Here is a 27146-nt window from a genome sequence, read left to right as displayed (position 1 = left end):
ACAGTGCAGCGTTTGACTTTAAATGGGAGTGTGTTGTGGTGTGACAGTTTAATTAGTGTAATGTGAAATGAATGATACTTTTTAAAATGTTGTTATGTGGAAAACATTAAGGAAACAATTGTGAAAAAAAGGATAAAGTTGATTTAAGTATTTTGTGTAATGTAGTTACTCACCATCCTCGCTAGTGTGCGTCTCTGTCCCTCCCTCGTTTTCTACTTCCTCCAGGGCTCCATGCTCACTGTAGGGGCTCTCGCTTTCGGGGACAAGATGCAGACAATCAGGGTCACAGCCAAGGCAGGGTCAGGGGACAAGGGACAATTTCAAAAAACTACAAAAGGCAGAATCATTGCCTCTTGTGCAGTATATTCCTTCACTTCTTTTTTTTTTTTCTTTTCAGGAAGTAAAAGTAGTTTGTGGACAATGTACTGTAGCTTGCAACTGTCAGATCTCATTTCAGTGAAGATGACAAGGAGGAAGGAAGGTTTTTACAATTAATAAGACCTAGAGAAAGTTCAAAGTTCAAACAGTGGTCATTGCCAGTATTCTGTGAGAAATTTAGATCCTCTATCTGTGGTTGGGCCTCTTTTTCTGAAATGGTCTTCTTCTGGCATCGTGCTGAGAGAGCTGGCAGTAATGCCACATGCACATCTCCACAGATTACCCCTGCCAGGAACTGAGTGTCTCCGCCCATGCTAACATGTCACCAGCTGCCTCCTCTTCTGCAAGAAAGGGAGGCAGCTAAGACAACAAATCTCCCCAGGGCTTTCATGTGCCTTGCCGGGGGGGACATGGTTGTGCTGAGACGGCTGATTAGCTCTAGCCATGGATAAATCCCTGTCAGCCTGCGGTGATGTGGGGGCATAGGAAAGGAGAAATATAGAGAAAGTGAGGAGTGGAAGAAACAAGTGATAAGCATCGCTTACAGATGTGGAGCTGGCAAAGGGCCTCACGTTTGATCTGTCTGACGCCAGTATGCACTGCAATCCATCTAATCATCCTTTCCCTGCCAGGTGACCTTTCCTCTTTCCTCCTGCTGAGATCGTGGTAATTAAAGTGATTGTTTCAACCTGTCTCACTCAGAAAAGAGTCCACCATCTAAAGTTAGCGCTGAAACATGCTCTACCTTGTCCTATGTTCCTTAACAACAGATGCCAAATTGGTGTGTGTAATTACTCCTACCAACTCCACCAACATATAGACAGCTGCAGCATTGAGAGCGCATGCATACCTGCACGTTGAGTGAGTCCCTAATGAAGGAGGTTTGGCTGTGTGCCTTTGTTCCATTCACGGTATATTAAAGAAAATGGGCTCCAAAAACACCAGCGTCTGTCTGACTTTCAAACCTACATCTCGTTGTTTAAATCTGTGCAGCTGCATGAAGTGACCTCATCAGAATACTTTCCATTTTTGCTTTTGAATCCTGGAAAACCCACAACTTGACCTTCAGACACCAGTGACAGGGTAGCCTAGTAGCTACACAGTTTGTGTCTTGCAACCCAAAGATCCCAAAAAAGTAATTTGCATCTTTTGAACAAGAAACTGATCCCTGACCTGAAGAATTGCTTAATATTTGGATAAAGAATCTATAGGAGAATTGCATCAATCCTCACCAATAGTCTCCTCCAGCCATGCACTTCTCATAGATGGGCCCATCTAGTTCTTTGGCATCGGGAAAGATGGTCTCATGGTGGATGATGATGGTCTTGATGATCTCGTTGACGTGGGCCTGGCAGGAGACCTGGTCCTGGCTGTCTGGTGTGGGCATGAGTGTGGGGCCAAAGCATATGGCCAGGTTGTATGGGTCCATCATGTTCTCGTCACTGTACTGGGACAGGCTGGAGGGTGGATGGAGGGAGGAAGATAGGAAAAGAGAGATGAGGACAAGGAGATCAAGTAAATGATGAATGAGAAAAGGACACAGCACTAGGGACAGTGGATGCTCATAACTTAGAATGACATTTCATTAAGATGGAAAGTGAAATACAGGACGGATTTACTCATTAGTGTCTATAAACTTACTGGTTAAGGAAGGCGAAGAGGTAGCGCATGACGATGAGGACTGATCTTGGAATGGTCAGGAGGATCTTACGGATGTACAGCGCTCTCTCATATAGGTTATCTATTCCTAGAGCAGGAAAAGAGGACAGGGAGGGTATGATGTTAATATAGTGAAATACTGTAACGCAAGAAGCATTGTTACATTAATAAAGGCTTTGTTTCCGCCCTTTTACCTCTGCAGAATCTACATCAAATGTACCACCTTGCAAAGCCGTATATATTTAAAACACTCATCTGTCTGACGAGGTCTACATATTGATTATCATCAACACGTCCCAGCATATGAATACAAGAGCATATTGAAGCTGAGCTGATTACTTATCAGAATTACTGTAAGTCTCTGGAGCACCAGCAATGATTTACTAATGCAGCGATACGTAATGTGTGTGTGTAGAGGCAACTGACAGGAAATGCCTTAACTGTGGTGGTGACCTTCACCTCAGCCTAAGTTCCTCTGCTGACACCACAGAGGAAGAGGAGGAGAGGGAGGCTCTAAATGAAAACACCATCTCTAAATCCATTTTGCCAAGTTCTCTACACTTTCACTCTTTAGTTTTGCCTTGTAGAAATTAGGATATTACCAACAAAGGAGTAATTGTTTCTCAATAAACATGTTTATTGCAGGAACATTATAATAACTTGAGCATTTAAAATCTTCTAATATTGTGCTTTATCAACATGCTACAGTATGCCAACCTCTAGACCTTTCATTACTATCTCATTTATTCTGCTGTGGCACTTGAAGCAGCCTATTTTATTTGGCTGAGCTGGAGCTCTGCTGGCTGCTAAAAATAGCACCGTCACCCTCCAGCCACTCTGTGCCATCTGGGATTTGGGCTTTTGGGATACTTGTGATGCATTTTATTTTTCATGAATACCTAACTAGGATTCTGCAAGGCTCCCGAGCACTTGAGAAGCTACTATTTAAAGAGCTACTCCAATGTACGTTTATACATCACCTACAAACACACCCTCGCAAAACGTCCCTGCAGCAAATTCCAAAATGAAAAATATCAGAAGCTACAGTATGCTGCAATGGTGAAAAAAAACCCACAGTCAACTGAGAGCAGTTAAAGGGAAAAGTGATATCGTAGCTGGTCTGAGCTGCTCTATATGGAATAAGCAGAGGGTTTTTAATATGGAGCCTGCTGGGCATTCAGCCCACACAGCAATCACTGGCATGTTGAAATGGGGAATGTAAACAGGGAATCCCCATCACTCATCCTGCACAAATGTGTTGAAGTACACCCAGGAAACACACACAGACACACTCCACTCACTTGTGAGTGCACAAAAGCCTGCATGTACATAAAAACACATGCACACACAAAACTAGACAAGGTGTTACAGCACACGTTGTGTCCATGTGACTTGCATGTTCAGTTGTTCAACAGAGGCTAAAAGACCCCCAAGTAATGTCTTAAAAGATCAGAAAAAGCCACACAAAGAGCTGGCTGATCTGTGAACTGAATCACAGGAACATGACAACGTGACTATTCTTATGAGGACTTCTGTGTAGTTTCAGCTCTGGATTGAAACGCTGCTCAGTGCCGTGGATATTTAACATTCCACCACAATCCTGTAAGCACAACCAGCTTTGTGCCACTTGCGACAGATAATGTCCTTTCTCAGTACTCAAACAAATACTACATAATATCAATATAACATGTAAAACAGCAGAAGTCAGAGCAATTCTGCTGACAAAATGAAAAGAAAATTTGTTTTGCCACGATCAACAACAAAAATATGCACTAACACACACTAAAACTATCTCACTGAGAATAAGTGAAAATATGTGTGTTCTTACTGATGCAGGACAGCAGATCATTGAACCTCTCTTTGGGGAAAAGAGGGTTCTCCAGACCACGGAAGTAAAGTTTCAGGACGCCAGCCACCGAGTTGATGTCATGATTATTCTCATCATCCGTCAGAGGGTCGTTTCCTAAGACACAGACAAGTGAGCAGGTCAGATGAATGTCCTTAATTATTAAAAATGCACATGGTTATATGTTAAATATAACTCATTAAATACTCAAAAAGCCCACTGGCTAAATAAATACGTTCGATATAATGAGTGATAATTAGTTCGTAATTGAACCAAACCTTTGGCTCGGATAACAATAAGGTAAAAAAAAAAAAAAAAAAAAAATGATAGATCCAGGTGATGATGTGTAGTTAATATAGTTTAACAAACATCATGTACCTCTTTCAAATGAGTTCTTGATGTCATTGACTTCCAGGTGGGATCCAGATACACGAAATATTCCTTGATGTTGGAGGCCTGCACAAAGAAAGACAGAGGAAGAAAGTAAGGAAAGAGAAGGGAAAGGAAGACACACTAAACATGCTCATAAGTCCTCTCGGACTGTTGCAAAAAGAAACTCAATCAGCAAATAAATCCATTTTTAGTTGGCCGCTAAGAGGCACATTCTGTTTAAGCCTCTTCACTTCTCTAATTAAGGATAATTAATGAGTCAGGGAGACCGCAATCAAGCTTTACTAAAGTGTCTTTCAGCTTGGATTAGGACTTAATAAGGGGAGAGGCCAAGGGTCGGGATAAAGCATGATTAGTGTGCTGTTTGACTCTTGTAGATTTCTCTTTGTACGTCATCAGTTGGCTGCTTGAGAACATGCAGCGAACAAGCCTACAAACCACGAGATCTCACTACTGTCACAGCTTAAATGCTCAAGAGTTCACATTCTTTCAGAGTGTCCTTTTCAGTCTGGTTTAAAACCAGTGCTGTAACTCATCACTTGTGCCAGGCTTAGCTGTCTGTCTTGCGGTATGTTTGAGAAGCTGGGTGGAAAGGGCCGCACCGCTGTAAACAGGATGGAATCTGCAGTTTCCCATGACTGCAACTGAAGTGGAACACACTGAAACCCCAACATGAAAAACTATGTACACGCCCCAAACAATTAACGCCTGGAAGTCAGATAGACTTGGAAATGAAGCAGGTAGCAGTTGATTTATGAAAACAAAAGGAAAAAAACATAAATACACTCATAAATGTATGGTTGCTCAACTGATGAGACAAAATGTTTATAAACTGTACAACAGCAGCAGACTCACCATACAAATTTATGAAGCGAATACAGCTTTCAACCACACGGGGAATAGCTTGTCCAGAGTCCTTTGAAGGCAAAGCAAACAAAAATACCTAAATGTAAGATCATATATTACTTTGTGCTAGAGCCCGACAGATACTGGACGCTGTCAACAATTCAGAATAACAAAAACTGAATACAATGTCTTTTTTAACAAACATAAAGAAAATACGTTCTGTGCTAAAGATATATCAAAGTAACTCTAAAAGCAAATAAACAGTATATGCCAACATAACATAAAATTTTGATCAGTAAACAACTGTAAACATATCTGTGATGTCCAGATATAGACCAATTATATCCTGCTGATGTATCGGTCGGGCTCTAACAGAATCTGGTGAATGTAATATTTAAAGTATATAAACGTGCACATCCAGTGTAAGTGATGTTGGTAGGTTAAGATACAAAGTGAGGGTTACCTTTTAGAGCTCTTACTGAGACAGACTGAGTTCTGACTTCTCCACCTGTTTGATTATTCATGCCCAGTCTCCCATAATAACTCACTGATTATAAAATTTCACAAAGTTACCACATCAAGCATTTACAAACCTGTTGTCCAACACATTTCAACTGGCCTCTAGTGCTGCTAAACATACTTTACAGTATGTCTTGTTATGCTTGAAATCAAGCACACCCTGTGTTTAAATGAGTGAGAACTTATCTAAAGAGCCTCACACGCTCAGTATGGAGCTCAGGGCAGAAATGGTGAGATGAGAGGAGCAGCACTGTCTCCTTCAGAGAAAACACATTCCTCTCACACACTTAGACGTGGACTGTACTCCACTGCCTCGGTGCCAGCTGCTCCTGCAACTCTGTGCTGGACAGGGACTCAGCACATGCTTTTAATGATACAGTGGATCTGTTTACAGCCCTCGGGGGTATAGGCATGGTCCAAACACAGCGACCATGCCAGATTCAACTATCTATCGTTGGAGTGGAGCCGTGAGGGTTGAAGCACAGGTCTGCTGCTGCAGGATTACGTAATACTCTCTGTTTAGATATGTGAGACTGGGGATGGCAGCTTTATATCACATAAATTCAATACCAATTTGGAAGTTGGGAAATGGTTCATGCTGGGAATTTCTAAACACAATTGAAATTAAAGGCACAATTTGCTATAACACCTCGGTTTAAGGAGAAAACCTTCCATTCAGTCTGCCTCAAGTCTACTCACAGAAGTCAGGTAACGAATACAAGATATAGACAAACACAACATGAGGATTAAAATGCTGTTAAAGGCATGACAGATATAGAGGAAAGGAGCACAGGCAAGCAGCATGGGCCTCCCAAGACGCTTCAAGGTGTCTACCTGATGTCGAGCGTGTGAGTTCCGTCGTCCGCGGCTACAGAAGAGAAGTGTCGCAAGAGCCAGAGATGGACAGAGAGACAGAAAGAGAGAGAAAAGCAAGACCCAGATTAGGACCACAGCAGCTGCCCACCAAAGCTTTTACTAAGAGCACACCCTCATTCCACTCTGTGCTGGCATCAAACCCGAAAGTAAACGATGGGAACTGGACAGGACCAGGTGGGACCGGAGACGGCCACCAGTGAGAGGTAGTGAAGAGGCCGCAGGAGTGAGGCAGCACACCTTATCAGTCTGGCATTTGTTCCCTGACTGCCATTTATCCTGCTGTTTTTCACTGGCCTCTGCTCTCGCTCTGGAGGAGGAGGAAGAGAGAATATCTCTGCCAGAGCAGCTCAGTGATGCCAGGTCAGCAGTGAGTCAGGGGAGCTGACCAAGACAAACATTCATCCCTCAAACTGCCGCTCCTCTCCTCCTGTAGCCCCTCCAAATCTATCAGTGCCACCCTTACATCTCAGACGCAGACCGCCAGAGCTCACTGACTCATGAGGAAGGTTTCCAGAATCCATCTCAGCACAAATCACTGTTTTTTTTGTTTGTTGGTAAAAGATAAAATTAAAGCTAAGATGTTTTGGGGGAACCCACCAAAATGGCCAGAAAGCCAGAGCAAGACAGAAAATAGATAGGAGGAGGAGCAATGTCAAGCAGGCAGACTGGTAATCAGTACCTTGATAAATGACTCCAAATTGCCATTAAATAACTTAACATTAAAAACAGAGCGGGGTCTAGCCCGCCGGGTGCCAGTGAGGGTTTTGAACGGCCCATTGGGATGTCTAGAATACAAAGAATGCATCAGAATAAGTAAACAATGCAGTTTTTGTTTCAGAGTGGTTTCTATTCTCCAATAACTTTTACGTCTTTCACAAACTTGAACTGAAGACTAATCTTTAAATCCCTTCGAGTCAACATGATGGACAGGTGAATGAGGGTATTTTCAGACACCGCTGAATTTACTTTTCTTTATAATCTTGTCTTTTCTTTTTCCACAAGATATCACAGACCATTGAAATATTAGACCCGCTGGGTGCATCGCATGTGTCAGGATCCATCCCATGACAAAGTCTACAGGGGATTGCCTTTCTTAGTTTGTGCAGATGTGTGTGTGTGACTTAATGCAAATTGGCTTCTTGTAATCTGTAGGACTGAGATGAAAAGAGTCAGGGACTTTGGTTTCTTCTGCTGTCAATCATAAGGACAAAATTATTCTACTAAAAAGTCCTTAAGATGTTTTAAATATCTGATCATGCCAGCACAAAAGATGAAATCTTTGCAATACGAATAAAAACTGTCATTTTGCACACCATCACCCCAGAAAGGAGTTCTACTAATCCTTGTATTAATCTCTATTGTAGAGCAGGGCAAAAACAATTATTTTCATCACTGATTAATCTGCTAATAACCTTCAATTGATTTATTTAGTCCATAAAATGTTGGAAAATAGTGACAAACACCCATCACATTTTTGCAGAGCTCAAGGTGACGTCATCGAAGGTCTTGTTTTGTCTGACCGACCAAAGATAAGAATATAAAACAGAGAAAAGCAGCAAATTGTCACAATTCAGAAGCTGGAAATAGGGAATGTTTTGGTATTTTGATCTTGACTTCAGCAATACATTTGATTGTCAAAAAGTTGGCAGATTATTTTGTTTGTCCATTAACTAATCAGTGATTCCACTATTTGTTTCAGCTCTATTCAAGAGCTGTCCACTCAAAAGTATAAAGTTTCCCAATTTACTGTGTACACAGAAGAACCATTTGCGTTTATTTAACAGAGAACATTGCTGGATGTGACCTTTCCCCTGTGGTCCTTAAAGGGCAAAATAATCTATAATCTAGACCATTTAGATTATAAAAATAACAAATCAATGACAAAAGAATGTGCAGAGACTTTTCTTTGTTGACATTCACTATGAATGGCTCTGTTACTGTTTGGTTTAAACTACTCATGAGAAACTGAAAATATGGTTATATCATTGTAAAATCAAATTAAGTATGTAAATATGCAGTCCAAAAAGTCAAAAATGCTACTTAATTGCATAATTATAGGAGTATATGCAAAAAGTTATTTCCACACTTAAGTATAAAAGATGATCTGTTCAATAACGTAAAAGATTTCTTGTTCCTTTTTGCTCCTCTTCTGTTCTTTAAAATGGACTCAAACATTTAAATGTCATGCAAATTCTTTCTCCTCTCGGGTTCTCCACTTCACTGCCCCTCGTTCTCTTTAAAAGCCTGACATATGGTACTGTTGGGAAAGGGAAGTACAGTAACCCCACCATACAATACCAGGTCGAGTTTGGAAAACATGGAAGCGTGCGCATCTGCTCAGGGCTCTCCATGGGCTTTTTTTTCTCCTGAGTCTAACTATAGAATCCTCCTGCTTTCATGGTCACAGAGAACTTCAGGCGAGAATTTCCTGAGACTCGCTATCCTCGCCTTGATGAGCTGCAACACCTCACAAAAGGTTCTGTCGCTGCTGAGGAGAAAGTGGACTGGATGTATAACTTGAATATGCACAGGTCCTGAAGTACGAGTGTGTACTTTACCTTGTGGTCATGTAGTCAGCTCTGTGGCCTGCGGGAGAAAGAGAGAAAAGAGGAGAGATGTCAGGCGAAGTTGGATGTGTGGACACGCCAGGACCCGTCTCTGAGGGCCCTGCGGTGCATTTTGCATACGCCTAGTGAAGCATTTGAAGCCTGCCATCTGTCCGCAACCGCTGGCCTCTTGAGCAGCACAAACAAAACCCATACAGACACCTACACACACAACAACTCATAGCTCGCACAGAGACTTCTACAGACTTCAGCTGTACGTTAACAACAGTCGTGGGAACACAGACGCAATAATCATTATAGTAATACAAAGAGCTACAAGTTTGGACAGGAGAAGTAAGATTAAGCACAAAATAGCTTCCAAATGGTTTTGGAGAACAGGAGTAGTTTCAAATGTATGGCCATCTGTTCCTGTGAACAGGATCTGACCTGTCTGTGCGCCTGAGTGACTCATACAGTACTTCAACTCATTGACAACAATATGATTAAGGAGCAAGTGGGAGAAGCAGGAGGCTTTTCTCTTCCTCGTTAGCACACAGCTCCATTACTCATTAAGCGGACAGTTTGACTGAGACCACCAGGACCGCTGGTTAGAACAATGACTGACAGACACTCTCTGCGTTGATGGAAGATTAGCTGAGGCCTAGAGGAGATGCCACCAATGTAGAACAAGGAGAGGCCGTCGGTAATGACCGCCATCCCCTCTATTACACGGCAGTCCATTAAGTTGGGAGCAAATCAATCACTAAGACGGATAATACAAATTCACAATCCCCCTCAGCTCTGGCTTGCCTGGCTAAAACCCAGATTACAATCTAGGCGCTTTGAGTAGTGGAAAAAGCAGGCAAACAATGGGAGAGTTGGAAAAGGCTGAAATTGCTAAATAAGACTGCAGAAAATAAATAAAGACAAAATTCAACAACCAATTATTAGTTATGCTGCCTGTTTAACACTGATTAGGGCTAATACATCCTCGTTTTGGCAGGAGGAAGGCAACACAGACTGGTGAAAGTGGATTTGACATTGAGAGTTAAGAATCAAGAGCAAGTACTCGACACAGAAACGGGGGTATAAAAGTAGAGGGATTGTGACTGTACCTTCGCCGAGTGTCCTCTTCAGCAAGTCATGTTTGGCCTGCAGTTTGGAGATGAGATTACTGCCCTCCAGAAACTCCCGGAATTTCTGTGGAGAATTGAAAGTAATTACACGGCGGCCCCAAGTGCCAGCCAGAGCACCCGCACTTAAGACAGCAATCCACGATAAGAAAGCCAAGGGCAAAGGACACGCTGAGAGTCTTTTTAAAGCCTTTATCAGAGCATGTCCATCTTCCGACTGAAACAAGATAGCAGTTAGCCTTACAAAATGCAAATATTTTGGGAGAGCCATCTGCCACCTCTGCCTGCTGATCAAAGGGGCTTGTTGGATGATATTCGGTGCAATAATTTATGTCCATTAGAATTTATAATGCTTAATCTGTGCATGTAAAGTTCAGATTAAAGAGTATATATTTAGACAAGCGAAATCTGACATTCTCACTTCTTTTAAAACATCCAAGTATAGAAAGCTAACCAAGGCATCAAAGAGATACACATTTTTTTTCTGTTTGCACACAGAAATAAATCTCTGAAGTCTTTTCCCTTTGTATTTGTTCATTCGTATCTACCAGCAACCCTTATTTCTTAAAACACATCTCCACTCACCATGAAATAAAACTGCTCTGTCTCTTGCTGGTTGGCCCTCCTCTTGGCAATGCTGGGTTTGCTGAGGTACGTCTCCGAGACAGTGGACTTGACAGACTCAGTGGATCGGCTGTGGTGGAAACACTCTGACACATCGTAGTCCTCAATGGTCACCATGTCTTGGATGGTGGTCAGGGTAGCCTCTGACGTCTTTTTGATCTGGAGACGCAAGGGATGACGGTCAAGATGAGGAACACTTAAAGAATTGGGCCGAGCAAAAAATAAAAATAATTCCCTAAAAACAGCTCTCGCTGCAAAGTTCAGGTGTTTTCTGACAAGAAGCGCGTTCCTAAAAATCCACCAGCTGATGAACATGACTCCCAGCCAAAGCTATCAATTTGCATGCACTCAGAGGGGCCAGAGGTGAACAGTGTCTATTGGAGATGGTACATTCAGTCGCAGGCTTTTAAGATTCATTTGCACAATTGCTTCTTCCGTGTGAACAGGAGTGGTTCTGCCAGAGCTTATCAAAGTCAGGACTTTGCAGAGCGAAAGATGTTCAGCCAGCGCAAGGGCTGCAGGCCATGACTGTGTCCAGCATATGACGTAAGATGTGTCAAACAAACGTGAGGGCAAATGAGTTTGTACCAAATCCATAAAAGTTTAAGAGACCAAAGCAGATTCAATTGATTGTGTAGAATCATAAATAAATAATAAATAAAGAACTTGCAGTATACAGATGTGATGGTACTATGGAGTATTAGGCCAACTGTGTTGCGGTGGCAGCCCAGCTGATGGCGAGTGCCCTGTGCTCCTTCTTTTTTCTTTTCGCATTTCTATTTTCTCCCCGTGTCTTCTCGCCTCACCCTCTGTGTGTGTGCTCTCTCCCTCTCCGCCCCGGAGCCCGGCTGATGAACCGCACCTGTGTCTCGTCAATCTTCTTCTCCGCCCACCGCACCTGCATGCCATCAGCCTCATCTTCAACAGTATTTCTACCCCGGTTCTCCACTCCATCTTCGCTTGATCGTCATCGCTCCAGTCCTGGTGCCACTTCTTCGTTCAGAGCTCTCCTGTTTCCTGTTTCTTGTTCCAAACCCGTTATCTTCCGAGACTAACCCTGTCCTTTCTTTCTTCCCGCCAGGTCCACTCACCTCCGCCTTCCAGTCAGTCAGCCGGGCTCGCCTACCTGCCTCCTTCCCTCGCCTCGCCTCCACGGCGTCCCCCCGGCTTCCCTCCACGGCTCTCACCTCCCTCGCCTCGGCCTCCAGCCCCCACTCAGTCGCCTCGCTCAAGCCTTGCCAGTCCCGCCTGCTCCTCGGTCATCCGCGCCCTCGTCTCCTGGCGTCTAGCTCACCACATCCCACCTCCCGACTCCCCTCTTCCCTTTTTCCCCCCTTAATAAATCTCTCTTTGAAACCTGACAAGCGCTGCGTTTGGGTCCGTTCTGTCCACGTCCATAACAGAACGATCAAGCCATCTTGGACCCAGCACGCTCGGTCCTTCGGGCTGGAACAACGAGGCCCTTCGGTGCATATTCCTGGACGGCCTCAACAATCGTATTAAAGATCTGCTGGCCGTCGCCGAGGGACCTTGACGCTTTGGTCGAGGCCGCCACCGATCTGGACAATCGTTTGCGAGAGAGGAAGAGGGATCGTGCCGCTCGCGGCTCTTCCGCCTCCCGCTCGGGCCGCTGTCTCGCCGTCCCCCGTGCCACGCCCCATAGCTCCCCCGGCCCCACCGGTTCTCTCGGCCACACCTCCGTTCCCTTCCTCACCTCCTCCCGAGCCCATGCAGTTAGGCCGCACTCACCTCTCCCCGGAGGAGCGCGAACGACGCCGCCTCGCCGGTGAGTGTCTTTATTGTGGTAAGCCCGGCCATTTCTTGTCCTCTTGTCCTGTGCGCCCAAAAGTACCTGCTCGCCAGTAGGGTTGGGGCTACTGGCGAGCAGCGTTCCCTTGCCCCATCCGCGAACTCTCCTCGACGCCTCCCTCTCCTGGGGGAGCGCAACTCTCTCTCTCGAGGCCCTTATCGACTCGGGCGCTGACGAAAATTTTTTAGATCGGGAAGTCGCTCGTCAGCTCAAGGTGCCCCAGGTTTCTCTCGACGCCCCCCTTCACGCCACAGGCCTTAACAGCCAAACCCTCACCACCATCACCCATCGCACCCTGCCATGAGCCCTTGTAATGTCCGGAAACCATCATGAGTCCCTTGTCTTCCACCTAATCACCTCCCCTGCCGCTCCCCTGGTCCTCGGTCTCCCCTGGTTAGCCACCCATAACCTTAACATCGATTGGTCGCGGGGGAGGATCAGGAATTGGAGCGCCTCCTGTCATGCGTCCTGTCTTCTGTCAGCTCGAGCCCCCGGTAATCCTCCCCGGCTTCCCTTCCTCCCGACCTGTCCGGTGTCCCCCATCTGTATCATGACCTCGCTCTAGTTTTCAGTAAAGATCAGGCTCTGTCGTTACCCCCCCACCGCCCCTATGACTGCTCCATAGACCTCCTCCCCGACGCGCCTCTCCCTTCAAGTCACCTCTACAACCTGTCGCGTCCGGAGAGAGAGTCTATGGAGCAGTACATTAAAGAGTCTCTTGCTGCCGGCATAATCCGCCCCTCTTCCTCTCCACTAGGGGCTGGCTTCTTTTTTGTCGCCAAAAAGGACCAGACCCTCTGCCCTTGTATCGATTACCGGGGGCTCAACGCCATCACCATAAAGAATAAGTACCCTCTCCCGCTCATGGACTCAGTCTTCGAGTCCCTCTCTCGGTCCACTATCTTCACCATACTAGATTTAAGAAACGCTTACCACCTGGTGCGGATCCGAGAGGGGGACGAATGGAAAACCGCATTCAAGACCCCCCTAGGTCACTACGAATACTTAGTCATGCCCTTCGGTCTCACCAAAGCCCCCGCAGTTCTCCAGGCGTTAATCAATGACGTCCTCCGGGACTTCCTCCATCGCTTCGTCTTCGTTTATCTGGACGATATCCTGATCTTCTCTCGCAACCCAGCCCAACACGTCGAGCATGTCCGTCTAGTTCTGCAGCGGCTGCTGGAGAACAGACTCTTTGTCAAAGCTGAGAAATGTGAGTTCCACACCCCCACTGTCCAGTTCCTTGGTTTCATAATCGAGGGAGGGCGCCTCCGTGCTGACCCATCTAAGATTCAGGCTGTTGCAGATTGGCCAACCCCCACCTCCGTTAAACAGGTACAGCGCTTTCTCGGCTTCGCGAACTTCTACCGTCGATTCATCCGCAACTTCAGTACCGTTGCCGCCCCCCTCACCCGCCTCACCTCCTCCTCGGTCCCGTTCATCTGGTCTCCAGAGGCCGCTGCAGCCTTCTCCCGCCTCAAGACCCTGTTCACCTCAGCCCCCATCCTCACCAACCCCGACCCTTCCCTTCAGTTCGTGGTTGAGGTGGACGCCTCAGACGTGGGCGTAGGCGCCTGTCTATCCCAGCGCTCCCCCACAGACACCAAACTCCACCCCTGCGCCTTCTTTTCGCGCCGGCTTTCTCCCACGGAGCAGAATTACTCCGTGGGAGACCGAGAATTACTCGCTATCAAACTGGCTCTGGAAGAGTGGAGGCACTGGCTTGAGGGGGCTGAGCACCCCTTCCTAGTCCTCACTGACCACAAGAACCTTTCTTATATCCAGACCGCCAAAAGACTGAATTCCCGCCAAGCCCGGTGGGCCCTGTTTTTCAACCGGTTTAACTTCACCCTCTCCTACCGCCCCAGGTCCCGCAACACCAAACCAGACGCTCTCTCCCGCCTTCACTCCCCAGACACCCCCTCTGACCACCCCGACACCATCCTACCTCGTCCCTGCCTCGTTGCCTCCGTAGTCTGGGAAGTGGAATCAGCCGTTCGCCGCGCCCAGTCCACCGACCCGGATCCCAGTACCGGTCCCCCTAACCGCCTCTACGTCCCCTCGAGTGTCCGCTCCCGGGTTCTCCAATGGGCGCACGCCTCCAAGTTCAGCTGCCACCCAGGGATGGCTCGCACCCTCTTCTTGCTCCGCCAACGGTTCTGGTGGCCCGCCATGGACAAGGACTGTTGCGCCTTTGTGGCAGCCTGTGAGGTGTGCGCCCGTGCCAAACCATCCCACCAACCGGTCTGCTCCGCCCCCTTCCGGTCCCTGGTCGCCCCTGGTCCCTGGTCCCATATTGCTTCGTCACCGGCCTCCCCAGTTCCAATGGAAACACTGCCATCCTGACAGTGGTTGACCGCTTCTCCAAGTCCGCCCACTTTGTTTCCTTACCCAAACTCCCCACCTCTCTGGAGTATGCTCGCCTTCTCATAGACCATGTTTTCCGCCTACACGGCATCCCCCTGGACATAGTTTCTGACCAGGGCCCCCAATTCACCTCGCAAGTCTGGAAGGCCTTCTGCCACGCGTTCGGCGCCACCGCTAGCCTCTCCTCCGGTTATCACCCCCAGACCAGCGGGCAGACCGAGCGAGCCAACCAGGACCTGGGAGCAGCGCTCAGGTGTGTAGCATAACGCAGCCCCACCTCCTGGAGTTCCCACGTTCCCTGGATCGAGTATGCCCACAACTCCCAAATCTGCGCCGCCACTGGTATGTGTCCGTTCATGTGTTCTCTGGGTTATCAGCCCCCCTTGTTCCCGTCACTGGAAGAAGAGGTTGCGGTCCCTTCAGTTCAAGCCCATCTTCGCCGCTGCCGCAGAATCTGGAGGGAGGCTAGGGCGGCTCTGCAGCGCACCGCTACCCGCAACCGCCAGTTGGCAGACCGCCACCGGACCCCTGCGCCTGCCTACCGGCCCGGGCAGCGGGTCTGGCTCTCCTCCAAGGATCTCCCCCTACAGACCCCCTCGAAAAAACTCAACCCCCGGTTCATCGGTCCTTACCCCATCGAGGCCGTCATCAACCCCTCCGCTGTCCGTCTAACCCTCCCTCCTCACCTGAAGGTCCACCCCGTCTTCCATGTCTCCCGAATCAAGCCCGTTTCCACCAGCTCCCTCTCCATACCAGCGGCGGCGCCCCCCCCCTCCTCGAATAATTGATGGTCACCCAGCCTACTCAGTGCGCCGCCTCCTCGATGTCCGACGTAGGGGCTGGGGATACCGGTACCTGGTGGATTGGGCCGGCTACGGTCCGGAGGAACGATCCTGGATCCCCACCAGCCAAATCCTGGACAAATCCCTCCTGACGGACTTCTACCGGGCCCACCCTGACAAGCCGGGGGGTCCGCCTGGGGGCGTCCGTTAAGGGGGGGGCCCTGTTGCGGTGGCAGCCCAGCTGACGGTGAGTGCCCTGTGCTCCTTCTTTTTTCTTTTCGCATTTCTATTTTCTCCCCCGTGTCTTCTCGCCTCGCCCTCTGTGTGTGTGCTCTCTCCCTCTCCGCCCCGGAGCCCGGCTGATGACCCGCACCTGTGTCTCGTCAATCTCCTTCTCCGCCCACCGCACCTGCATGCCATCAGCCTCATCTTCAACAGTATTTCTACCCCGGTTCTCCACTCCATCTTCGCTTGATCGTCATCGCTCCAGTCCTGGTGCCACTTCTTCGTTCAGAGCTCTCCTGTTTCCTGTTTCTTGTTCCAAACCCGTTATCTTCCGAGACTAACCCTGTCCTTTCTTTCTTCCCACCAGGTCCACTCACCTCCGCCTTCCAGTCAGTCAGCCGGGCTCGCCTACCTGCCTCCTTCCCTCGCCTCGGCGTCCCCCCGGCTTCCCTCCACGGCTCTCTCCTTCCTCGCCTCGGCCTCCAGCCCCCACTCAGTCGCCTCGCTCGAGCCTTGCCAGTCCCGCCTGCTCCTCGGTCATCCGCGCCCTCGTCTCCTGGCGTCTAGCTCACCACATCCCACCTCCCGACTCCCCTCTTCCCTTTTTTCCCCCCTTAATAAATCTCTCTTTGAAACCTGACAAGCGCTGCGTTTGGGTCCGTTCTGTCCACATCCATAACAAACTGTTGGGTATAACTGAGAATAAGTCCTAATATTTAGAGTTAAAAGAAATGTACTTGTGAAACAAAGTCATATTTTGAGAGAGAATTTTCTAAAAACAAACAAGCTAGCAACTGTGGGAAGTTTTCCTTAAGCATAGAGGGGCTTTGAGTTAAATACCAACATCACCAACTAACAAGCTTACAGTGATACTGAAAACGTTACCATGCTGATGTTTAGTATGTTTAATGATGGCCATGTTCACCATTTTGGTGTAGTGTGTTTGCATGCTAACAGTAGGTACATACAAAAAAGTGTAAGTTGAGGCTGATGGGAATGTCATTAGTTTTGTAGGTAATATGTTGAACAAATTAAAACTGACCTGATAATGACGCTAGATTGAGTCAAGGGATCACTAAAGTATTACATTTCATCCTGAGGGGACCATGAATCTGTTTGTAGCCAATCCATCCAAAGTGACTATTCTGACTGATGTTTAATACTTTAAATTCATTGACCAACTGCCCGGTTTACTCAAATCACATAAATATGGGCCATAAAGGCTAGGGACATTTGCAGAACAAGGAGAAATAGGAATGGGAAGAAGAAGAGATAAAGATAAAGGAGACAAACAGACACGGAGGAAGAGTCTAGAAGACTGTCAAAGTGTGAGAATGAATCACCGATGTGGAAAAGCTGCAGAGGGAAAGAGGGTGTGCTGATGTAGAAACACCAACAAACACCTAAGAGGGAAAATCCAGCAAAAACGCTTCTTGTCATTCACACAATGGGGGAGCGTGAAGGGCTGTGACCATTGCAGCTCGACTGTGCGTGCTTTTAAAATGTGTGTGTGTGGTGGTGGTGGTGGGGTGGGGGGGGGGGCTACAGGTGAGACACAGCTGGATAATAATAATCCCAATAATCTTAATAATCCCATATTCTTAATGGTCAGGACCCCCACTAAAGGTAGTGACCCCATTTCTTAGTTATTAGGGGAGTTGGACCTCGGTGTTAATAAAAGAACAAGGTTATATGCAGCGAGACCACAGTGGATTATAGCTCGTTGTTTTTAAACAAAACCAGTGACTCATTTTGGAAAAAAAAAACCACCTGAAAAGTAAGCTGGACTTCATCTCTTTCATATGTTCCACTGATGGATTACTGACACGCATGCTTGGGCACACAATGTGGATGTAGTTACAGTGCCATCCATCCCATAGTGATGCAAAAACTGCAGGTTTGAACACGACTAATGACAGCATGGAAAAGGAAACGGGGGATTCTGCGATCATAAAACTTGGCAAAAACATGATCCTGTTTTGGGTCAACAGTCGGTGATTGCATTTGCTGATCAAAGGAGTGATTTTCTGCACGAGAATGAGAAAGAACCTGCTGCCAACAACAGACACAGAAAACCTACTGGAATTGCTTTACATGTCTGTATACTTTTATCCACAGCTGCTCCCTAAAAAGAGATAACTTACAGCAACATACAGTCATTAGTTACATGTTCTGAGTGAGTTTGGGCTCCCTCTCCTGAGGTCCAGAGCAGCATCATCCCGGATGGCCCATGTAGGGGCGAGAGGCCCAACTGTCATCATGAAGACAGAACCCATGCATGCGAGAGAATCGCTTTCAGTGGCAAAGCTGTTGGGCTTATCCATTATTCAGCAGACGAATAACTACCAGTGTTCACTGCTGGGCTCAATTACAACGTAGCTCTTAGTGAGACTCAGAGGACGTGCCCATTAGTTTCTGTAGCTGCACAAAACACCTGAAGAAAGTCCCTGGGACTGAATTAAGTATTTTTATTTTTAATATAGAAACATGACTTGGGTATTTCCTTTGGAGCCGTACAGAGAGAGCACCAAAACGAGGAACTAAGTGTTAGTCTGGCTTACAGCTGTCATTCACTGTACTGAAAATTACTGTACTGTCAAAATCCACAATAATTCCACTTGTCACACTTCAAAATCAATGTTTCTCTGCAGGGCAACGGTACATCACTAACAGCTATCAACATCTATTATCACATCTCAAAAGGCAGACTGTTGTCCAGCTTTCAACAGACCCTATATAGTGCGCGCGCACGCGCACACACACAAACACACACACACACACCCACCCCTTCCCACAGGCTTTGATGTGGCTCCCTGAGATTTAGCTGAGGAAAAACAAACACTCCCTGCAAAGGAGATGGTATTAGATTGCCAGAGTTTTGCGTGAAACGTTTTGAGAACAGACATTCAGTGTGCTTGTATATCTGGTGAGACGAAATAGAGGAGAGGAAGAAAATCAAGTCTGTGAGCTCTTTTCATACGGAGGCAAATGAGATCTAAATGGCCAGATTATTACATCTGAAAAAGAGATGAATCACGCTGACTGGCTGAGGAGCTGAAATGAACGATGGAGAGCAGACCTTTTTCAATGAAGAAAAACCCACTTATAATTTCTGCAGTGAGGCACCTAGCAGGGCTTAGTCAGAGTGAGATCCAGTGTTTTCTCCCCACGTCGCAAAACCCACCCACCACTGATGCAGAGTAAATTATTCAGCAATGTTTTCTTTCACCGTTTGAGGAAACAGCTGCACTTCTATTAAGTACTGCCCTGCAGCCTTTCCTGGCCAGATATAGACAGAATATCTGTTTCTCTCTTGTGCATTTGACAGTCGTGCTTGTCGGTCGTCACAGCTCTTTGAAAGTTCATTTTACAAGGATGTATCTGGCACGCTGTGCTCGGGATGAGAGGCCATCTGGTGATCCTAACACAAGGCAGCAGCGCCCTCCAATTCTAACCCACCAGGACATCCGCTTCAGCGAGGCAGGCAGAAAAGGACATGGAGCAACCAGGATTTGTCATCATACCCTCACACACAGAGAGAGTATATGCCCAAGTGCAGAAATACTGTACATACTGCAGGAAATGTGAACTGTGATGACACCAGCAGGACCCTTAGCAGACCTGATACACAGCACAGAACAAAACGCTGGGTCTGGATCATAATAATTAGTGCTGCTACAGATTATTTCCATTATTAATTCATCTTAATCATTAAGTCTATCATCTGTAATTACAGAAAGTGTATTTTCAATTTTTTCAGTCAAGTGTCGACAATTCAATCAATAGGAATCTGAAGCCACAGTGGGGAGGAAGCTGAGTGACATGCTCCTGTGTTTCTGCTAGTCTCTGTAACGCCATAAAAGAAAGAAAGAGCAGCGATGTGGATAGAGGGCGAGAAACAGAGAGGATAAATACAGAAAGCAGTGAGAGCTCATAGAGAGGAAGCAGGTCAGACGTGATACAAAAGGCCAGCCTGATGGACGCGATTGCACTCGGTGAAACTGCAGCGTTGTGGCTTTTGTTTTATATATAAAGAAAGTGGAGCAGTTAGTCAAGCATGCTGCAGAGCAGACAGATTCAAACAATACAGCCTGAGAAGCAGAAATGCACATCCAGTGTCAAAACAGAGCAACGCAGAACAGGTTTGTGCAAATAAAAGTGAGACAGTGAATTCTACCGGTGGGAACAAAAATGGAGGCTTCACAGGGTTTGATGGCTACCTGCAGGGCATCAGAGAGAGAGGAAAATACAGTGTGCATGTGTGTGTCTGTGTGTGGTGTGTATATGCAACAATAACAACTTTGATTGTTCAGAGATCATCAGCAACTACTCTGTCTCACCTTGGATGACATCTGGCTAAAGTTAACTTTCTTTAGGAGCTGTAATGCTCTGCAATTGTCAGCATCTTGCCTCCAACAAATAGCAGCAAAATGAATCTCCTGCGTCTCTGACAGATTACAAAACCAGAGCAGCAGCAGAGAACAGTTTTGACAAACCCCTACAAGCCATAAATACCTGTAAAATGACTTGAATTTATGTGCTCCACGTTACCTCTTCGTTCTCGATCTTCAGAGTAGCCAGGCGAGACTGAAGCTGCTGGAACCTCAGAATGAGCTCTCCGTTCACAGGTGGCTGTACGGAGATCTGACACACCTGGAGAAATTACATTCATCAGAACCTGAAATTACAACCTACTGCAGGAAAAAGGAGGCCACATAACCTCTGGTTTAAACCGGACAGGACCACATTCTTTTTCAATTGCAGAACAAACCGCAGTGACTTCTGCCAACTGAATGCAGACAGCAACACAACAGCAGCTAGTAAACAGACATGATATCAGGGCTGGGGTAGTGCCAGCCAAACAGTAAAACTCATAACACATGTTGAGCTACATAACTGCAGGGGGAGAATTAACACATGATTTGTCAAATTCAGTGCCCCATAAAACCTGATCCGGCAGCTCAGACGCAGTAAAACACAGCACTTAAGCCACTGAAAATCAGACCTCAGTATTTTAAAGCAACTCCAAATTCACTTCCATGTTGTTCAGTGTCTTGGAAACAAAACATTTTAATGATATAAGTAAGGTTTTCATTTTGCAGTTTTTTTCTTGGATTACAAATTTCAGAGCCACTGCAATATAACAAATCAACCAAAGTAATAATAAAACCATAGTACAAATGTACAATTACAAGATACATTTTCATCATCACAGTTACTACTGTTGACTGAACTATGTACCTCGTCTCCCATATGAGGCTGGAACTCAAATTTGGCCGGTGGGCAGAAGGCCGTAGGGTACATCTCCATGAACCTCTGTCGGTCACTGCGCGGGTCCAGACTGTCCACCGCATTCTCTATGATGTCTAGACCCTCGTGGCGTGATGTCTCCAGGTTGTATTCGGCTGACAGGTAGGTCCGCAGGGCCCGGTTCAGACTGGCATGGTACCCCAAATCACAGCACTGGAAGACGAGTAAGAAGAGGATCAGCGTCAGATGGAAAATCAGGAAGACGCAAAGTTATAATATGAAACTTACAAGAAAGTTAAACTTGAAATGTAGCGTGTTAACAGCAGCAAGCGTAAAAGACAGCAACAAGTCTAAGAAAGACACCAAAATTCTAAAGACTTGACAGGAACTTACTATGAAAGGAGCACAAATAATCCTACAGGTCTCATAACACGCAAAGTAACACTTGACATGGGCTGCAACTAACAATTAGTTTTCTTATTTTCATTAACAACTCTATGATTATTTTCTCGATGAATTGGTATATAAAATGTCAGAAAAATGAATAATGCCTGTTACAATTTCCAACAGCCCAAGTTGATGTCTTCAAATAGCTTGTTTTGTGTCATCTACTGTCCAAACCCCCAAAAATTAGTGATAAGCTATCATATACATGACAAATAAAAACAGCAAAACTTCAACCTGAGAAGCTGGAACTAAGACTTGGTATTCTGATGCTGTTTATAGTAGTAAACACAAGAAAAACAAGCCTAGAATTTCAACAAATAAAACCTATTTCAGTCAATTTAACAGTCCAGGACTTTCTGGCCTCCTGGTTCCATAACGTTACCTCGAGGATCTAATACCGATTTGTAATAACTAGAACCTTGGCCAAGGTCTCTCCTGGGAAGATACACACACACACACACACACACACACACACACACACACAAACAGGACATGTCCTGAATGATCCAAATATGATCACCACCAGCCAGCGTGTGCCCTTTGAGTTGTATTGTTGATTCGACTATAAAAGTTTCCTTCATCAATAAACAAATCTGCGTGAGCACACACAACCCACGCAGAGCACATCCCACACACGCACATCCTGGTGAGATGTGAAGTTTTGTGAGCAAAGCAGGGAGAGGTAATTTCAGCGCACAGCATGTTGCTGAGTAGAGGTTGCATTTCTCTTCTCCTTCAGTCCTGTCTGGAATACAAAACTCCAGAACGCCAGCCATCTCCCATTTCCTTGGAAACGCCACAGAAAATGGCGCAGTACATTTATTTCTCTAACAAAACAATAATAACCCAGGTGAGCCATATTATAAATAAGTCATGTTTATCAGTAAGGTGAAAAAAAGGTCAAACAAAGCTATCTGCTTGCACGGCTGAGTAGAGAGACGCGAGTGCTGTCGTGAAGGGAGTGATGGCCCACAGCTGTACGTGACAAAAAAAAAAATATAAGCAAGGTTTTGGGTCAGGGCCACTCCCACGCTTCATTCAATTTGAAAGATGTCGAAAGATTTTAAAACAGTTACAAAATGTCAAGAAAAAACAGTAGAAATAATATAATATGTGGGTTTTTAACAATGTTGAGAAGGAAAAGAGGAAAGAATATTTTTCATCACAAAAGTTAATAAGCTGCTTTAATTCTGTCCTGCACTGTAATTTCCATCCCACAGTCTGGTGTCCTAAGATCTCTATTATATCAGGCCCGGCTGCTAAAGTCATCAGTCTCTCCTCCGATCATGATATTAAATCTCTTCATAAGGTCGGTGAAAATACCCATGAATAGCAATGAGTCTTCAGCATGAGTCTCACTGGAGACAAACAAGCCTGTGCTGAGGAAGAAGCCGTCTCAGAACATGGCTGATGGGAGTATTCGGTTTTATACTTACATCAATTAAGTCCGACAAGTCATGGATGTAGTATTTGAATACGGAGGAGTTTGAAGCTTCCAGTGTCAGGAGGTATTCATTCCGCGCTTTGATCGACTTCAGCTTGTTCTCAGAGTACTTGGCTTGACGCTGATGAGAGAATTAGAGGCAAGAATGAGAAACAGACAACAGAGTGAATGAGGGAGGAAGAATTTAATGAGTCGAGAATTGCCTTTTTGACAAGTAATTGTGCTTTTATGTCTCTGCACACACAGCAAGTCTCAAGGCTGAGAGTGAATTGGCAAAACAACAGCTTCAATAAACATTAGAGGAAAAATAAGTTAAATTCTGTTAAAAATAGCAAAAAAGGGGAACAAGAACAAAAGAAGAAAAGCCTAAACTAAAAGCAGCCTGTGTCCTTCACTTCAACTAGGATACCTCAGTCTTAGCCATCTGTCATTGTCCTACACTTCCTCTCTAGCAGACAAACACAAGGCTGTTAGTCATCATCAAATGGGCTCTAACTCACACACACTTCCAAATCATCCATATTTTAACACTTCCTGAATGCATTCCAGGAAGAGCCATGTTAAAAAGGCCATTTAATCATTAGTCACAAAGATTTAACAGAAAACAGGCCTGTTCTGAGAATGCAACACCTGCTCCTTTGGTTGTGACAATGCTTACAGTGTGTCATCCTTTACCTGGTCAGCGGGACCACTGAGAAAGCTGCGGCCCAAATGAGGCAAGTTTTCTTGTGTTTAAAATCCTGATCAGTTGTTTTGTTGTGACTACAAACTAAATTTAAATGCAGTCATCACAATTTAGAATCAAATCGTTAAGGACTGTGAACCCCTGGCATTTTACCTTCTCTTTCATTTTCTCGATCTTCTTCACAGAGCTGCGCCTCTGGTATTTGTCCTCCATTCGGATGTTGAAAACTGGATCTCCCCTGCCTATCTGCTTCTCCTCTTGCTTCTCAGCATCCTTCAGCTTGCTCTCTGCGCTGATGCTCTCCGAGTGGTACATGTGGTAGGTCTTCATCACCTGGACACAAACAAAGGCGTCAATAAGCTGCAAAAAAGCGTTAAGGCCTGTTGGTCATTATTTCCTTTTCGAGACTGGCAGGGGACAACAACCTGAGCTAAAGCTAAAAATGTAGAGTTTCAGGTCAGTTACTGTGAGGTCAAGGTCCGAAAAATCCATCTTCATAGTCGAGACTGACTTTTTAAAACCCACAACTAAGGCTTCCATCCTTTGACCAGCTCATTCATCACAAATCGATTCAACTCATCTCACAGCAGGCAGTTCGTCTCAGTCTAAACCACAAACCAGAGACAGATTCTCTCCAGCCCTTTTGTATGAGTCGCTCATACGACCATAACAACCACAAATCACTGCAGCTAAATCTAAAATGCTGCCTTCATTACTCTGTTTGAAAAAAAAAAAAAAAAAAATTAAACTCAGAAAGAAGAGGGAAGGGTTTGCCCTCTGGTTCTGACCTGATGTTATGAAGAGGGAGGTTGACTGCTCTTTGGGTGACAATTCAGCTCTGGTCTTAGTCGTCAAAACACATACAGTGTCAAAACAAGTGAATGGGACTAATAACACATTTAAACAGTGATTTTATTTAGATGGTATTAAAGTTTTTTGTATATACCATTCAATTTAATACCCCTAAATCATTTTATAAACATCAAAAAGGATTAGTCCAGTGTAGTCCATACTGGCTCTAACTACTGATATTAACTACTAAATGTAACATAGGCTTCTTAAATACGTTTAAATGGAAACATCTCTTTTTGTGATTGGCAAATGAGTTTAACCCTTCCGTCCATTGTGTCGTCACACTGTAGCTATTTGGCACAAGGGAAATGCATTACCTTGAAGGCGAACTGCTGATTAGCGCTACTTCCTAAAGTGTGAGTCATCATCAGAGGAGGAGGTTGGAGTGTGCGTTACTCATACATACATTTAGCAGTGACTCAATCGTTAAGTAGCAGGGTGAACCACAAAGGACAAACAATAAGTTCTTAAAGAGCGCTGAGAGATTATAAAAGTCTTATTAACACTAGCCCACGCCGTCAGCAGAAGGGAGAATAAACACACATCTGGGGGCTCAGAGGACAGAGAAGATTAATCACTGGCTGTGGGAGAAACATTGAGGCAAGTGCATGACACTGATATAGTCATCAGCAAGAGAACTCAGTGACCCTCACAGATGCATGACGATTACCAATTACCAAAAAAGTAGCATTTACAGGTTGATTACAAGCTTTCTTTAATAAAATAAGTATTTGGACTGCAGACAGTAGTATGCCATTCCCTATCACCAAGAAACTCCTTCTTTACCCAAACAGAATGCTATACAAGTATAAAGAAGCAAAAAAGCAGGCGCACTACAAAGAGAAAACTGCATCCAGCAGCACCAGTGGTTTAACCTGGAATGAACCAACTCCAGCAAATTACAGCTCCGCAACCTGTGTATGCAATACACTTGTCTGCACAAAACCTCAAGTTCATTACAAACAGAGACTCACCCATCTCAAAATCTAAATATCTTTTCCCCAAAAAGTTATTTCTGTATGTGGAACAACAGAGCAAAGCCTGATTTGTCTGGAGCCCTTTGCCTTTGGTGGGGTTTGGCCTAACTGGAACCAGTTTAGAAATGGGTGACTGACCTTGGGCCCTGCACTCCTCACTTACTGGTCTGGACTCTGCCACTGCTGTGTTTACTTTGGTGTTTCTTTTAGGACATATTTAGAGACAGCAGACCTGTTATTTCATTGGCAGAGGCCGGCATCGGGACTGTGGCTGCCTGATGCAATAGCTACCCAGTGTGTGTGTGTGTGTGTGTGTGTGTGTGTGTGTGTGTGTGTGTGTGTGTGTGTGTGTGTGTGTGTGTGTGTGTGTGTGTGTGTGTGTATGCGTGTGTGTATGCGTGTGTGTATGCGTGTGTGTATGCGTGTGTGTATGCGTGTGTGTATATGTATGCGTGTGTGTATATGTATGCGTGTGTGTATATGTATGCGTGTGTGTATATGTATGCGTGTGTGTATATGTCTTCCCACCGGGGCTAAATCAGGTCAAATCTGGAGTGTAGACTGTGGTGAGAGTGACACACATTGAGTTTGCAGTTACACGTTGTTGTGTTTGGAACAGCACAGCCATCAACCGTGAGTGTAACCACTGTAATCCTCTAAAGAGAGTAACTGGAAGACTGTAGAAACAAAATCTCTTGGGAAGCAACAACAACTGCCTCGACTTGTATCTCCATCTGTGTACATCCCAGGTTACCATGACAATCAATGAAGAGGGCTAACACGATGTCATTGATTGTTAGTGAGGAAGACTGACTGCACAAATACACACAGATTGGACACATTGAACAGTATGGCTGAGTTGTCCTGTCTACGAAGTCTAAATGTCCAATAGCCTGTGTGAGGCATTAAACTAAGCTAGTTGGCTAGCGGGGCCAACTGGGACAATTAACGCAGAGGAATTAGCTATTCATTCATGATTTAAGGATCTTTTTCTCCACCAAGGTTGGAGCTACAAGCAGACAACTACTTATAGCAAAGTAACTGTACAGAGGAGCTGAAACAGCTTTTCTAGAATACAGTCTCCAGATCCGCAGCTTATTTGAAGCAGTTTGATGGTCTGGTGAAATGTTACTACTGCCCAGAGAAAAAATTTATCTCTGGGTTCAAAGGTCTGCATTTACCATCCATTGTAGTTCTTTAAAAAAAAACAAAAAACAAAAAAACAACAACAAAAAAAACACAATGATGAAAACAATGCATACTACAAGTGCTATTTGGCCCCAACCCCCTGGTGTGGCTTTGTACTTATTTCGCTGCTAAGAGCCATTAACAAGAGAGAATATGAACTCTGATGAGCAAAGCAAACATCTAGTTGATAGTTCACACTTTGAACAGCCAGTTCACAAGGGTAAAAAAGACTGTTTCAAAATGTTGTGCTATAAAGGAAATTAGATTTACAGCTTGAGCTGTGGCAGGTTTTTTTTTTTTTT

The 27146-nt window shown here is 45.5% G+C and overlaps 1 protein-coding gene across 13 annotated transcripts in view; it reads right to left on the bottom strand.

Moving 5' to 3' along the window:
• srgap1a (SLIT-ROBO Rho GTPase activating protein 1a) overlaps positions 1-27146 on the bottom strand; it is a 96500-nt gene that overhangs the window by 14252 nt on the left and 55102 nt on the right. For 4 of the 13 annotated variants that reach the window (XM_046036493.1, XM_046036498.1, XM_046036497.1 and 1 more), the window contains exons 5-18: positions 23981-24160; positions 23135-23263; positions 21243-21464; positions 20553-20654; positions 10779-10976; positions 10176-10260; positions 9073-9100; positions 7194-7299; positions 5129-5189; positions 4262-4339; positions 3866-4000; positions 2020-2125; positions 1611-1835; positions 174-253 (exon numbers count right to left, since the gene is read on the bottom strand). In XM_046036493.1, coding sequence (XP_045892449.1) covers positions 174-253; positions 1611-1835; positions 2020-2125; positions 3866-4000; positions 4262-4339; positions 5129-5189; positions 7194-7299; positions 9073-9100; positions 10176-10260; positions 10779-10976; positions 20553-20654; positions 21243-21464; positions 23135-23263; positions 23981-24160 — 1735 coding nt within the window. The other 9 variants (XM_046036496.1, XM_046036494.1, XR_006822694.1 and 6 more) reach the window with 8 other exon arrangements.

The sequence above is a fragment of the Micropterus dolomieu genome, linkage group LG22 (genome assembly GCF_021292245.1).
Source record: "Micropterus dolomieu isolate WLL.071019.BEF.003 ecotype Adirondacks linkage group LG22, ASM2129224v1, whole genome shotgun sequence".
Classification (NCBI taxonomy): Eukaryota; Metazoa; Chordata; class Actinopteri; order Centrarchiformes; family Centrarchidae; genus Micropterus; species Micropterus dolomieu.
The sequence above is the reverse complement of the archived record's forward strand: the minus strand, read 5'-3'. Positions and strand labels throughout refer to the sequence as shown.